At 40.7% G+C, this 14,160-nt stretch overlaps 1 protein-coding gene across 2 annotated transcripts; it reads left to right on the forward strand.

Annotated features, from left to right (window-relative positions):
- Nucleotides 1–906: 906 nt before the first annotated feature.
- Nucleotides 907–12,429, forward strand: timeless (timeless circadian clock). Of its 2 annotated transcripts, none has more exons than XM_078248270.1 (30): nt 907–1,059; nt 1,944–2,074; nt 2,210–2,363; nt 2,581–2,695; nt 2,823–2,885; nt 2,986–3,087; nt 3,208–3,363; nt 3,444–3,577; nt 3,793–3,880; nt 3,978–4,154; nt 4,476–4,693; nt 4,784–4,887; nt 5,124–5,293; nt 5,385–5,510; nt 5,641–5,792; nt 5,866–5,963; nt 6,059–6,179; nt 6,749–6,950; nt 7,060–7,199; nt 7,396–7,475; nt 7,567–7,690; nt 7,789–7,871; nt 8,019–8,173; nt 8,392–8,626; nt 8,787–8,855; nt 9,702–9,820; nt 10,048–10,279; nt 11,227–11,278; nt 11,390–11,454; nt 11,771–12,429. In XM_078248270.1, exons 2-30 carry the CDS (start codon nt 1,993–1,995, stop codon nt 11,899–11,901), a joined length of 3,747 nt encoding a protein of 1,248 aa, XP_078104396.1. In that variant the 5' UTR covers nt 907–1,059; nt 1,944–1,992; the 3' UTR covers nt 11,902–12,429. The 2 variants fall into 2 exon arrangements, with proteins under 2 accessions (XP_078104396.1, XP_078104395.1); XM_078248269.1 differs by having other exon boundaries at nt 1,963–2,074.
- The last annotated feature ends 1,731 nt before the right edge of the window (nt 12,430–14,160 follow it).

Raw genomic sequence — 14,160 nt, forward strand, 5'->3', positions numbered from 1 at the left:
TCTGTCCACATAACTCATTATGAATGTACTAGTTTTTATATGGCTACTAATTTCCTGCGCTGTCAATGAAGGCTTGTATCATGTGGACGCGCCGAGAGTTTTGTTGTCATTACTTAGAATTTCTCATGGGGGCGGCAGAAACTATAGCTTTAAACTCAAGGGTAACCACTTTTACCATACATACAATTTCTCAAATGTGTTTAAAGCAGGTATTTAAAGCTGTACTTGCCCGATCAAAACCACAAGAACCTTATAATAAATTTGTCTGCAGACAGGTTTGTAAAAACATCACATGGTTAATTAGGAAAACTGTGCTTGGTTAGAAAATGTACAGTAGGCTACCTTCACGTTGCTTCAGTTCTCGTAGGCCTGACTTGTTATTAAATCTGGTTGTCCAGCAGGTTGTCCAAAGTTTTTCACCTTTAACAATGTTTTTGCTTGTTTTTTAGCTTGGTGGCTCTCATGGGTGGCTCCAGTATGGTGACATAACAAGGATACACTTTACATTAAACAAAGGAGATGTTTAGGTACAACTACTATCAAATATACAGTCTATGGCATAGACTATATATTTATTAGGTAACTAACTAACCGTTAACATACAAGGAGCTTTGTAAACAGAAACTCCTTCTTTCTGGCATTCTTTTGCCCGACGTACAACCTCTCAGGCGACCGTTTAGCTCAAACTGCAAGTATATTCCACTACATTCTCAAAGTTTGGCACACCTAAACGTCAATCATGGATCGGGTCGTAATCATATCTTCTTTCCTCAACCTGGCACCGGCAATTCATTGATTTAAGTTAGTTTTGGAGTTTGTTTGGTAGGTAAACCTGGACTGTAATTCTGAACTCAGGGCAAAATATGTATCCGCAATGACGACATTCTACATCCGCTTTCTGGGTTTTCGCTCGCTGTCTTGGCGCGAGACTTGTCAGACTCAGATTTGTGAGATATCAGACTAAAAATCAACACTATTATTGGATGGAAAGCTCTTAATGTTATACTCCACCGGCTTCTGAATACGGAACCTGTCGAGCAACAGCGTTTAAACTATCTGGTAAATGAATCCGTGTTGTTGTTCTTTCTCTGAACCAAGATTTAAAAAGTCTCTGGTCGACTAACGTTAACGTTAGACTGCTGTAAACTGCAGCTAACCGATAATATTAACATTAGCAATATGTGGAGAAGAACCGTCCTTTGTGGATTAGCTAGATACCGTGGCTAATATAAGCCCCTGAATAGTGTACTAGCTACTTTATAATAACAGTCATTACTGGTGAATGTGATAATGTTAACGTTACCTTGCGTTGAGTTAGATTATCCAACCAGCGGACTGGTTGGTTCCCAGTGGGTTACTGTGAACATTGTAATGCCGAAACAAATGTTGGTAAGCTCTAACGTTAGATAACTATACCTAGAACCCACTAGTATTCACTCAATCAGTTAATAAGCAAACCTGAAAAAAAGTTTGATGTCCTCTCTGCAAGTGACAGATGAGCCAGCTCGAAAAGTTTTAACTGCTTCTAAATGTAACATGTCATGTGCAGTATGAAACGTGCTGTGTAAATAAAGTTTATTATTATGTGCAGGTTCACGACCATTAGCAAATATTGATTAGATTGATCTAGTCCAAAAGAATAATGGATGCTGAGGCAAAGAGGTGGTTAATGTAATTGATGGAGTATTTGATTAGATTAATTTAGAAAAAGGAGTAGGACTAGATAAGCATGTGTCTTCTTCCTACTATTGTTGATTTGTGTTCTGCATATTCGCCGTTACACACACACACACACACACACACACACACACACACACACACACACTGGAATAAATAAAGTTTAATTAATTAACACAAAATCTGTTCATAGTAATCAGCTTTTTGAGCTACTCTGTTGATCTTGATGTGTTGGTCTGTCTGTATCCTACTGTGTGGCTGATTAGACTAAACCTTCACCTTCAGGCAGTCTGATGGTGTGTGGACTTATTCAGGATGAATTGCGAGCTCTTGGCAACGTGCACTGCTCTCGGCTATCTGGAGGGAGACACCTATCACAAAGAAGCTGATTGCTTGGGTGAGTTTTAAAAAAAGATATACATATTCCTATACTTGTTTCTGCATCATCAGAGGGAAGGGGAATATATTGATGTTATGAATTAAGAACAGCAAAGCTCCTGTCCTTCTCCAACTGTTCTGTCTCTGTGTGCAGAGAGTGTGAAAGACTTGATCAGGTATTTACGCCATGAAGATGACACTCGGGACGTCCGCCAGCAGCTGGGTGCAGGCCAGATTGTACAGAATGACCTTCTGCCTATTATCATCCAACATGGACAAGACAAAGCCTTATTTGATGCCTGCATCAGGTATAAACAACTAACTTGAATCTTCTCTCTTGAACTTGAAATGTATGCTCATGAATATTTATAACATGAGGGTCATAGGATCTTATAAAGTGGATTATTGATAGACCAATGCCAATATTGTGATACATTATTGCCATGCTGGTACCACATACTGTTTTATTAAACATGTATTAAACATGTCATTAGATTTACTGACTCTTCTCTGTTTTTTCTTCAGGCTCATGGTCAACCTTACTCAGCCTGCGATGCTTTGCTTTGGTAAAGTCCCTGATGACCCAGTGTTTAGACATCACTTTTTGCAAGTGACGTCTCATTTACAAGCCTGTAAAGAGGTATTAGGATCTCAGTATAACAATAATAAGTTATGCCATTACTACTCTAATAACAACTGTAATTCACTTTTAAAATGTACCGTATATAACCGTAAGTACTTTTTGTGTCCTCTGCTTTTATTTCCAGGCATTTGCCAGCGAAGCGGTGTTTGGCATGTTAAGTGAGACATTATACACACTTCTACAACTGGTGAGTGTTTCACTGGTAAAAAAAAAATGTTAACCTTCACCTGTTCTGTTTATCCGCATGTTTCTTCATGTCTGTTTTGACTCACCTCTTTCTCTTTCAGGACTGGGAGCAGAGACAGGAGGAGGATAACCTGCTGATAGAGAGGATCTTGCTGCTGGTCAGAAATGTGCTTCACGTACCTGCTGACCCATGTGAAGAGAAGGTCTGACTTTAACGTGAATACCAATGTGATCATATAAGAGGCAGAGCTAAAGTTACAGTATTTTAGACTTTGCCCTTCATCCCACCTGTACTTCTTCCCTAATCTGTGTTTCTCCTGTAGAAAGTGGATGATGATGCCAGCATCCATGATAGGCTGCTGTGGGCCATTCACATGAGCGGTTTCGATGACCTGATCAAGTTCCTGGCGTCGGCCCAGAGTGAGCAGCAGTGGAGTATGCATGTGTTGGAAATAATCTCCCTGATGTTCAGAGACCAGGTTAGACAGAAGAACCTTTTCGATGAACACATATAGGTTTCCAGCTGTTCTGTGTTTGAGCTCTTGTTCTTTCCCTACAGACGCCGGAAGCTTTGGTGAGCGCCGGTCAGACTCGTACAGCAGAAGAGAAGCACAGAGACACTCAGGAGCTGGAGGCACTGAGGGAGAAGGAGCTCGCAGCCAAACGCTCCCGCACATTACAACGAGGAACCAGGTAAAATCAAGTTTATATACAGTCACCACTTTATTTATTCCATCCAGAGCCAAAATGTGTTTTATTTTCCAACTTGGCCTGAAAAATCCCCTGCATGTTAGTTATAGATATCGTTGGTTTGTGTCCTAAAATGTGTACATATATGTATATGTTTGAAGTACTGGTGCTTCTATTCTGTTTGTTTGTCTGTGTGTGTGACTATGTTATTCTTTCAGACACTCTCGCTTTGGAGGGTCCTACGTTGTTCAAGGCCTCAAGTCCATTGGGGACAAAGATGTGATTTATCACAGAAATGTTCATAATGTGAGTAGTGAACTCCTGTAGTGATACCAAGCAATCTTGGTGCAGTGATGCTTGTATTTATTGAATATGAATCTTTTTTTTCTTCTTCTTTTTTTAGTTCAAAAACTATACTCATGACATGGGCAAAGCAGTGAGACGTGTTCCCAAGAGGAATCGACAGGCTCGGGAATGTAAGGACAAACGTCGCTCGGCCTTAAATGTTCGACTCTTCCTGCGAGAGTTTTGTGTGGACTTCTTGGAGAACTGCTACAATCGCCTCATGTACCTTGTTAAGGTCAGCTGCTGTAACATTACACTTATTTTTTGCAGCATAGACTCCCAGACCCAATACAACAATCACCCTTTTTGTGTCTTGTTTAGTAGTATACAAATGGAAAATAGGACAGTTAAAATTCCAATACCTTTTTATAAAACTATGTTGCGTAAAAATCCTTTGAAAGAAGATGTCTGATATGTTTATGTGCAATAGGTGACTCATGAGTAATTCTTTCTTAAGTTTCTGTCTACATTTGTGGACCAATTCTGTAAAAGTTTCACAAGGCTCGTTGTAGGTACAATAGTCTCATTACTTTGTATTTCCTTGTCTCCTCTACAGGAAAGTCTAATTCGAGAGCAAACTCAGCAACATGACGAGACGTACTACCTCTGGGCACTCAGCTTTTTCATGGCCTTCAACCGTGGCAACGGTTTTCGTGCTGACTTAGTGTCTGAGACCATGTCCATCCGTGCTTTTCATTATATTGAGCGCAACATCACCAACTACTATGAGATGATGCTCACAGACCGCAAAGAGGCCACGTCCTGGTCACGCAGGTAAGAGAATCGGGGAATTAGGAAACAGGTTAACAGAAAAATGTCAAATCTGTGCGTTGGTCCCAGACTTATATCACTTGTTCTTTCTAGGATGCACCTGGCACTAAAGGCATATCAGGAGCTGCTGCTAACTGTAAATGAGATGGACCGCTCACAAGATGAAAGCATCCATCAGAGTTGCAGCGTAATTAAAAGTAAGATGCTAACAGCTCTTGTTGACAAGGAGTTCTCTTTTCAGTTTTAAGATTTGGATTTTAGCATTTTTTTCTGTGTAATGAAGTTCAAGCAGAGTGTGCACATTGCTGCATAAGGCATCTAGTATATGGATATGCTACACAGTTTTAAATCTTGTTCTAAGTCTTAAATATGGAAAAGGGTTTGCATGTGATTGTAGTCCTAGTTGCCTCATCTATTTACCCTCACTTTCTAGGCAACATATTTTACCTGATGGAATACAGGGAGATTTTCCTGACCCTGCTGAGGAAGTATGATGAAACCAGACAGCCTCACTCCTACCTCAAAGACTTGGTAGAGTCAACACATCTCTTCTTGCGCATGTTAGAGCGCTACTGCAAAGGTCGCAATAGCTTGATGGTTCAGGTATGTTCTTGTGCTATATTTGAAGTGTGTGTAAATTCTTGCTATTAGTACTTGCTTAAAATATTAATATCTAACTCTGTTAACTCTGCAGAAAAAGAGGGTGAGGCGAAAAAAGTCTCGAGGTCAAAAAAAGCCCTCGGCTGCAGAAACTAGTCCAGAGGCTTTGGCAGAGACCTGGAAGGTTGTGGAGGAAGAGCTGAAGGCTTCAGGGTTTCAGGTCAGTTTGAGAATCAACCTCTAGGGGGAGCAGAGGGCTCCCAACATCAATGAAAGTTTTTACTGGTCCACAGTGAAAAGGGACAAATGAACAGACACTGAATACCACCTTTTTTGTCTTTTGTGTGCAGTTGTCAGAGTCTTTAACTGAAAGCATTGTGCCGTTTGATGCCACATCTGACACTCCTCTTGAGGAGCAGCGGACTGACGCCATGGTGCGGGTGCAGGATGCCCTGCTGATTCGACTGGGACCAGAAGCACTGGGGCTGCTGCGTGCTGCCAGGTCAGTGAGACCCCTCAGACTAATCACACACGTTTAGCTATTAAAGTATTTACCATCTTCTTGGCATTTCCAGGGAGGTGTGGCCAGAGGGAGATGTATTTGGTTCAGCTGATGTGGAACCTGAGGAGGAACTGGAACTCCTGAAGCAGATCCTGCATGCCAACCTGCCAAGTAAGTTTTTTTTATTTTTATATAAATGTATATGTATGTGAGCCTTCTGTATCACAGCATCTATGCAGCATTCAAACCTTGCCTTTTGATTTCAGGGTCACCTCCTCCTGAGCCTGCCGCGGAGGAGGATGATGATGCAGCAGAGTTAGAAGAGGAAGAGTTGCAGTCGGTCCAGGTTTTCGAAAAAGAGTTCAACTTTCTAGACTTTATCAAGAGGTGAGGAAACTTGTTATAGTAACAATAGTCTTGCATTGCCAGACCTTCTTTCACAGCGCTGCGGAGGAGGGTCTGGCTAGTCCACACAGCATTCCGGGATGGGAGAGAAATGTGCTCTGGTTTATTGGCATTTCTTTAAACCAATCACAATTGTCTTGGGCGGCGCTAAGCACTGAGCGGAGCTAAGCACTCGGCAAAATAGCCTCAGGAAGGAACTTGTTCTGGTGGAACGTGTACGTTCAAAGGTTGTTTTAGTCATGCAACAGAAAACTCAGATTCAACAGATAGTCTAGCTAGCTGTCTTAATTTAGCCTGCAGAGATCTGAGGAGCAGTTAACCATAGTCTTTGTAAATCGACGAAGTTTAAAATTCCAACACAAAGAAAGCATAAGGTAACGGACAGCCGGCCGAAAAGAACACACGGCGAAATTTCCGGCGGCAACGGAGCAATCCCGGAAGTGGAAGGTCGTGGATATAGAATATAGTAACAATAACCTGCCACTGCATGCCTAAAAGTATTGTTGTGACCTTCCTAATGGGGCATGTTACCCTTCTCTTACCCCTCACAGGTTTTCCAACCCCAGTGTAGTGCGTCCATACCTCCTCTTATTAAAATCATACTCCAAAAACACACCTCACACAAACCACTGCATCGCTCGAATGCTGCATCGCTTGGCTGTCGACCTCAAAATGGACGCCCAGCTTTTCCAGCTGTCAGTCTTCAACCTTTTCAACAAGATCCTGAGTGACCCCGCTGCAGCTGCTTACAAGGTACAGTAATGACATGAGAAAACCATTCTTTAGTGTTGTCAAGCTAGCTGTTTGTGTTATAACGTCAAGTATAAGACACAGGTGCTTACTTTTATTTTCTCCTTCACAGGAACTGGTGACCTTTGCCAAGTTTGTTCTGAACCGTTTCTTTTCACTGGCAGCGCAAAACAACAAGGCATATGTTGAACTGCTGTTCTGGAAAAATGTGGGAGCCGTGCGTGAGATGACTGAAGGCTACGGCAAAGACGGGTTGGTGCTTGTTTTTGCGCGTCTACCATTGTGTGTCATGTTAAGCTGACCTTTGTTACCAAGTTACAGGTAAAAGACGCGTTTGTCCAAGATTGTAGGACATTTATTGAAACATGGCATTTACACTTATTACAAAGTAGCAAAGTCTTGGGTTCTGCTTTTGTAATATTGCGTCTCATTGTCCTTAATATGTCAGAGAGGGAAAGAAACCAACATGGACTGAAGAGGAGGAAGAGGAGTTGCGCAACCTCTATGAGGAGCACCGTCATTCTGAAGGTCTGTTTGTTGTATTATAAGTTCCAAGATGCATTTTGCACACTATTTACTTGTCTAGATTCTTCCGTTGACTGTTGATTCTTGTGTTTAGTGCCAGATATAGTGGAGACTCTGCTGCCATTACTCAGCGACACCACCCGCACTCGGCGCCAGGTAGTGACGCAGCTGGTGCGTATGGGTCTGGTCGACAATGCTAAAGAACTGAAGAAACAGAAGTATGTACTCCAGACAGAATGAGTAATATGTTAGTGCAGTAATGCAGTGAGGAATAGATTGCAGAATGGCTCAATACACTGCAATTCTCTTCCAAAAGGAAAGGTACCCAGATTGTTCTTTGGACTGAGGAGCAGGAGGAGGAGCTGCAGATGCTCTACGAGGAGTACAAAGACTCCAATGGTACTGGACACCATGATATCATTGTGTAGTGCATGAGAGGAAAATGAAGTAGCCTTTACCTCTATGCTAATTTCCAGTCCTTGTACAACAGCAGTCTAAGGAATACTTGTGGTGACTCTCTTTACTGATAAAACTGTGTTTTCACAGATGTGCTGGGTAACATCATGAAGAAGCACACAGCCAAGCGCTCCCGTGCGCGCGTGGTGGACAAGCTGCTCAGTATGGGCTTGGTGTCCGAGAGACGAGAGCTTTATAAGAAGAGGAGTCGCAGCGCTAAAGGGACGAGCTCCGGAAAAGGAATGGTAAAGTTATTTTAGATGTACTTCTTATCTTTTACAATAAGACTATGAACCCGATTAATAATTGGGGGGGGGGGGGGGGGGGCAATTATGCATGTAATACAAAAATAAATATACATCATAAAATAATCACATTAGTTAGTTAGTCAGTTAGTTATAACAGAAGTTATAGTTTAAGAAATGGTGTTTGTACAATAAAGTTCCCTCTTTCTCTGCCGCAGACTGAAGACGAGTTCCTAGAAGGATTAACACAAGGGTTCACAGATGATACTGGTGACAGAGATGATGAAGATGAGGAAGAGGATGAGTCTGAAGAGAGGGAGGAAGAGGAAGAGGAAGAGCAAGAGCAAGAAAGGGAAACATCACAAAATGGAGGAAGGAGTAGCCAAAGCCTGTACTCCACAGTAGAGAGGAGACCTAATGTAGGCGCCATGGTGTATGCTCTACAACAGGAAGGTGAGGCAAAGGCCCTCTGTGCTTTCTTTAGTTGGCTGGATATATTTCATGTGATAATGTGTGTTAAGTCTTTGTTTAGTAAACCTTTAAGACTACAGGAATACATTATTCTTCTGTTACTTTTGGGATTAGTTTCATGCTGTTGTTTTTTTTACAACAGGCATGTCTGAACCCTTGTTGTGGCTACAGAGTTGTCTAAACAGAACAGCAATTGACCGTGAACAAGACGGTAAGTGCAACTTTCCAAAAAAAAAAAAACTATCCATTTTGCATGTTATTTATGTACTCTATAGAGTGTTGCAGGGATGAAGTATTTTTGTAGCCGGAAAGCGTAGGTATATGTAAGGAGATAACATAGGTACAGGCTAATTATTGCTAACTAAAATGCTAGTTAACATTAGTAATTACACTTAAACAGCTAATGTGAGACGAAACTGCCTGCGAGCTTCTCCTGTACTGTACGGTAATTTCTCTACTATGCGACAGTAATTAGATGATACGGAGCCATAACGTGAGATACAAGGTAATGGAGCCTTTTATACATTGTTGTGTTTCTTTAGAAATAAACAATGGACAAATAGAGTCTTTAAACACTTCAGATGTAAAGTTATTCGCTGTCAAAGTGGCGCCAAAATGAATAGCAGTCAATGGGATGCTAATGTCGGATGAAGATGACAAAATGGCTCCATAGGAGCTACGGTTTGTGGACGCTCGCTTACCCCCTTGATTAGCACCTGCCTTTTTGAAGACGCGTACAAGCTTTAAAGTTCACAAGTGGGGTATTTACTGATGTATTTTATGTTGTAGAACAAAACATTAAAATATCTTAGGGTTGTGTTGACCACAGACCTTATTTCAGGAGTCTAACCAAAAAACCCAAATTAAAAAAAGCCTTTGACTTCGAGATGAGGGAACCAGAAGTGGAAAAATACTAACTCATTACCAGGTGTTAGGACCCTGCTTCACTCTATTGCAAGTTGTTTTAGCTCTCAGGGAAGTTACAGTATGTGCAAGAAAACCTATTGTGATTAGTACTCTTTGGTCTGTTAATTAAACTGTTGTGGTCATTCACAAGGTTTCTCCCAGGATGTGCCACTTGTTCCTCTGAAAGAGGCAAATGAAGAAGCCATGGACAACAAGAGCTTCCTGAGGCTGTTGCGCAAACTGGGACTTCGAGCACCTGCAAATGAACAGGTGTGGCTTTTCTGATTTTTTTAGAATGAGTCATTTTTCCTCATTCTAAGTAAATCCCTTTGATCCGCTCTCTTTGTGCTTTCATTTGAGACTGTGTTGGAGTTCCTCAGTTTGATTGCAAAATAATCAAAACATGGATTTAAAAAATACCTAATGTGGAAAATACTATACAGCTGATACTTTACGTACAAATTAATTTGAGAATTTCTTTACTGTTCGGTAACTAGGAGACCTTTTGGAGGATTCCAGCAAAGATCAGTGTATCCCAGCTCCGGGGTGCAGCTGCAGCTCTCAGTCCAAGAGAGGAGGACCCTAAAGGAGGCGAGGAGCAAGACGGCTCCAGAAGTCCAACTGGAGAATCTCAGGAGACGGAGGAGGTCTCAGGGGAACAGAGAGCTCAGGCTCTGAGAGCTCTGCTGCTCACACGCAAGAGGAAACTCCACTCCTCGGAGCATACAGGTACGTGTGGTAATTACAGCGCTGTCACGTAGGTAAGTGTTAAGTTACATGGCTACTAGAATAGCCTGCTTTGGCTAATCTAGCAGCCATTAATGTGGTATTGCATATTTATAAATGGAAAAAGGAACTGTCTATGCTTCAGTTTCCTTAGAATATAACAGAAATCTACTGCATCCACTTTGCAATGGCAACGTTCTCACAATCAAGTGTTGTTTTAGCCTGGAACTGGAGAAACAACAATGTAATTGTGATTGTAAAGAACCTTTCACTCTCATTTTGCATCTCAAAATGTTGGATATAAGAAACTTAAAAATCAGCAACACATCAAAGTTTAAAAAAAAATGATTGTGAGAATCAATCAATCAACATTTATTTATATAGCACTTTACAGCAACCGGCAGGTATCCAAAGTGCTTCACATCAGAAAACAAGAATAAAACAACATATCATACAACAAAAGAATGAAACATAGAAAACGGTAAAATCAGAAAAGGTTACATAGAAACAGGAAGAGGAGAGGGAAATTCACACCACTACGACGTATTAAAAGCCATTCTAAACAAAGTTTTGAGTTTGGACCTAAAAAAAAGCTACATCTGTAATAGTGCAAATATCAGGGGGTAACTTGTTCCAGAGTCTCGGGGCAGCAAGTGTAAAAGCCTGATCACCCTACCGTTTATACCTTGACCTTGGGACTTCTAAAACCAGTTGATTTGAAGACCGCAATGACCGGTCGTGCTCACGCAGCGTTCGTGAGAATCACACCTTATAATAAGATTCTTCCAGCATGCCAGTTTAAAAATTAGTTCAACTGCCTTAGAAGCAACACGCGAAGATGCGGGCTCATACCGAGGGGACACTGCATGCTTTAATCTACTGCTAATCAAAGATGAGTCAAGGATTGAGATGACTTTGTTCATGTTATTCAACTTTTTTGTTGTTTTTAGCTCCTGTGTCAGATTTCACTCCTACTGAGGATACAGATGGTACACATGAGAGGTGACTCATCAAGTTTTTTTGTAAATCAGTTAAGCCAAACCACAGCTGAGAAATGTCTATTTTTGAATTCTGAACAAAACTTAATTCTTAATCTATTCCTTTTCACATCAGGTCCCAGGAGACGATCTCGACTAAAAGAAGCAGAGTGTTGGACGATGATGATGAGGAGGAGAATGGTATTTCAATGTTTTTATATATATATATATATATATATATAACTTCTTATTGGACCTAAAAAATATTAAAAAAATATATATATATATATGAATAAATAAAATGTGTGTTTCAATGTGTTAGTTGAATGATAACTGGGCACGCAAGCAAGAAAACTTGGAAAACTAAAAGTTAAAAGTATGTTTTCACTCCTTATTTCATGCTAAGCTTAACATATGTGCTACAGCAATCCAGCACCAATAACGGGCCTCCGACAACAGTGGTGTTTAATCATGACTGAACTGCAGCATTTAGGCTCACACATTACTGTCTTTACAGAGGATGACTCCACCGCTGCAATGGATATGCAAACCAGCGTTGATGCCGATTCAGACAGGGAGGATATCTCTGCTCCTGTGAAGCGTAGGCGGAAGATGGTCTTAATTGATGAAGAGGACGATGAGGATTAGAGACTTTCTTTAATGGACTATAAAAACTGCAGACAGGGGAGACATAAAAGGCCCTCTCTTTGCTAGGGGGGGTACAGCCCTCTAGAGGTCTGCAATCCAGCCAGCGGAAACTCTATTAATGGAATACCAAACAACCCAAAGAAGCAGGCCCTTAGACCGGCCCCTGTGGATACATAGATCCCATTAAGCAATTTCATTTTGTCATCTCTTTAGTAAGCTTGATTGGTGCCTTTATGTAGTTATGGTAAATAAATAAGTTCTGCCAGTCTTTTATTTAGTTAGTCATTATTTTTCTCTTAGCATTCTCAGCATGGACATCATACAGATACAGTATTGCTGCATAAGAAAGATTTAGATCACATTATTTTGTCTAGAACTTTGATCTGAAAACTGTTAATGGTTTCACTGTTTGTTGATAAAATGATAGCTGCATTTGTACTGTTTGGTCATTTCCAATGCTTTGGGTTTTAGAGTCAAATTAATTTCTACTTATTCATAATAATAACAATAAAAGCACTGTTGTCAAAATAGTGGCTCACTTGCAGCTTTTGTTTAGCTACTTTGTTGCACTGCATCATTTTAAACACTAGAGGGCACTTACATGTTAAACTATCACCTTTGTGAATTAGTTAAAGAATTGTTTGTATGTAGAATATCTAATTTGTACTCTTGAATATATTGTATACCCCCTAAAATTACATTTTTGAACAAAACTTTAATTAGTTTTGTACCTCTGTAGTGAGTGAGGACAGGCTTAATGAAAATGGGAACAGATTAAAATCTCAGTCAGCAAAGATGACAAACAAATGTCTTTTGATTGAGTTTTCTTCAACACAGGGATCATGTGTATGTGTGGAGTCGCTGCCTGTAGTCGTCCACATTTTGCAGCTGTGTCGGAGGAGGGCTCTTGTCCCCACATCTGGACCATGTTAGTAACTTCCTGTCACATCATCTGCTCTGCCCCCCAGGCAACAGAGCCACAAGCAGACCTGAGAATCCACATATACTGCTCTGTGGTAAGCATGTGAGCACAATGGTGGCTGGGTTTAGTTTATAAAACAAAAGATTAAAGGTACATCACTTCCTTTGCATAGAGAACTGTCCCAATATGTCTCCATGTGTTAAAGACCAGGTTTGGACAGTCTGTATATTGAATATACAGGGATGACTCATTGTTTTGTAACCAGAACATAAAAACCTGGAGGCTGCATTGCATAAATGTTTGCAACAGATGCATTATACAGTCATTAAATCATGCAAACTTTCAGTAAATGGAAGCCATGCTTTTGTTGGTGAAAAATAAGACCTGCTTTTTCATTTAAAAGCTGCAGAAAGTTACAGAAATCACTCTTGAGTGTTTGAGTTGTCACATTTTCCTCAGCAATTACATATTTATTAACACTTCAAATATATTACCTGGGTTGAAAGTATGCATGAGAAACCGTATTTCAAGCATATCTAAACCTCACAGAAACCTAGCCGCAGACTATTGTCGCTGCTTATCCACAAATGGCTTATTGATAGTCAAAGTTAAGGTTGTAGGTCTTTTGTGATTCTCCTGCTGTAATTCGCTCTGGGGCACAGTCTAATTTAGGGAAATTCTCAGGGAAATTTGTCTGTTCAGCTGTGAGGGGTGAAGGAAAAACTACCTGATTTGTTTGTCACATCATTTTTTTCCCACCAGAACTTGCTCGAATTTCAGCTTCATGTCGCAACACAACAAGACACGTGTAGCTTTTACATTTGTCCATGGGACATACAAGCCATGTCAAAGTAATAATCTGTCATGTTTATGATGTGCTCAGTCGAGTCAAACCTGACTGATCATACAATGATCTCCATATGTAAATGTTGACTGTGAACACCCTGCACCTGGTAAACAATGAACACCTGTGGCTGTAGTTGTTGAACTGTAAATGTGGTGGCCATGCAGTCAATGGGCTTGACTATAAATAAATAAAATCCTGACACACACACACACACACATACACATACACATACACATAACCACCTCCTCTGGTAGATCCTATGGTGCGAACGAAGTGCTCCTACAGTCTCAGCACTGGGTTGTATGACATCAGTTGTTACTCTCTAAACAGCAAATTCACAACCCTTTTCAGTGAATGTGTGAATACAAAAAGGAGAAGAGAATGAGATATCCTGTAAGATGTACAACCTGTCTGTATGTATCATGTCTGTAACACTTTCTAAAAAAGACAGCCTTTAAAAAGGGTTTACAATTGTAATGTATTAATGGTT

Source organism: Sander vitreus, chromosome 4, assembly GCF_031162955.1.
Source record: "Sander vitreus isolate 19-12246 chromosome 4, sanVit1, whole genome shotgun sequence".
Lineage (NCBI taxonomy): Eukaryota > Metazoa > Chordata > Actinopteri > Perciformes > Percidae > Sander > Sander vitreus.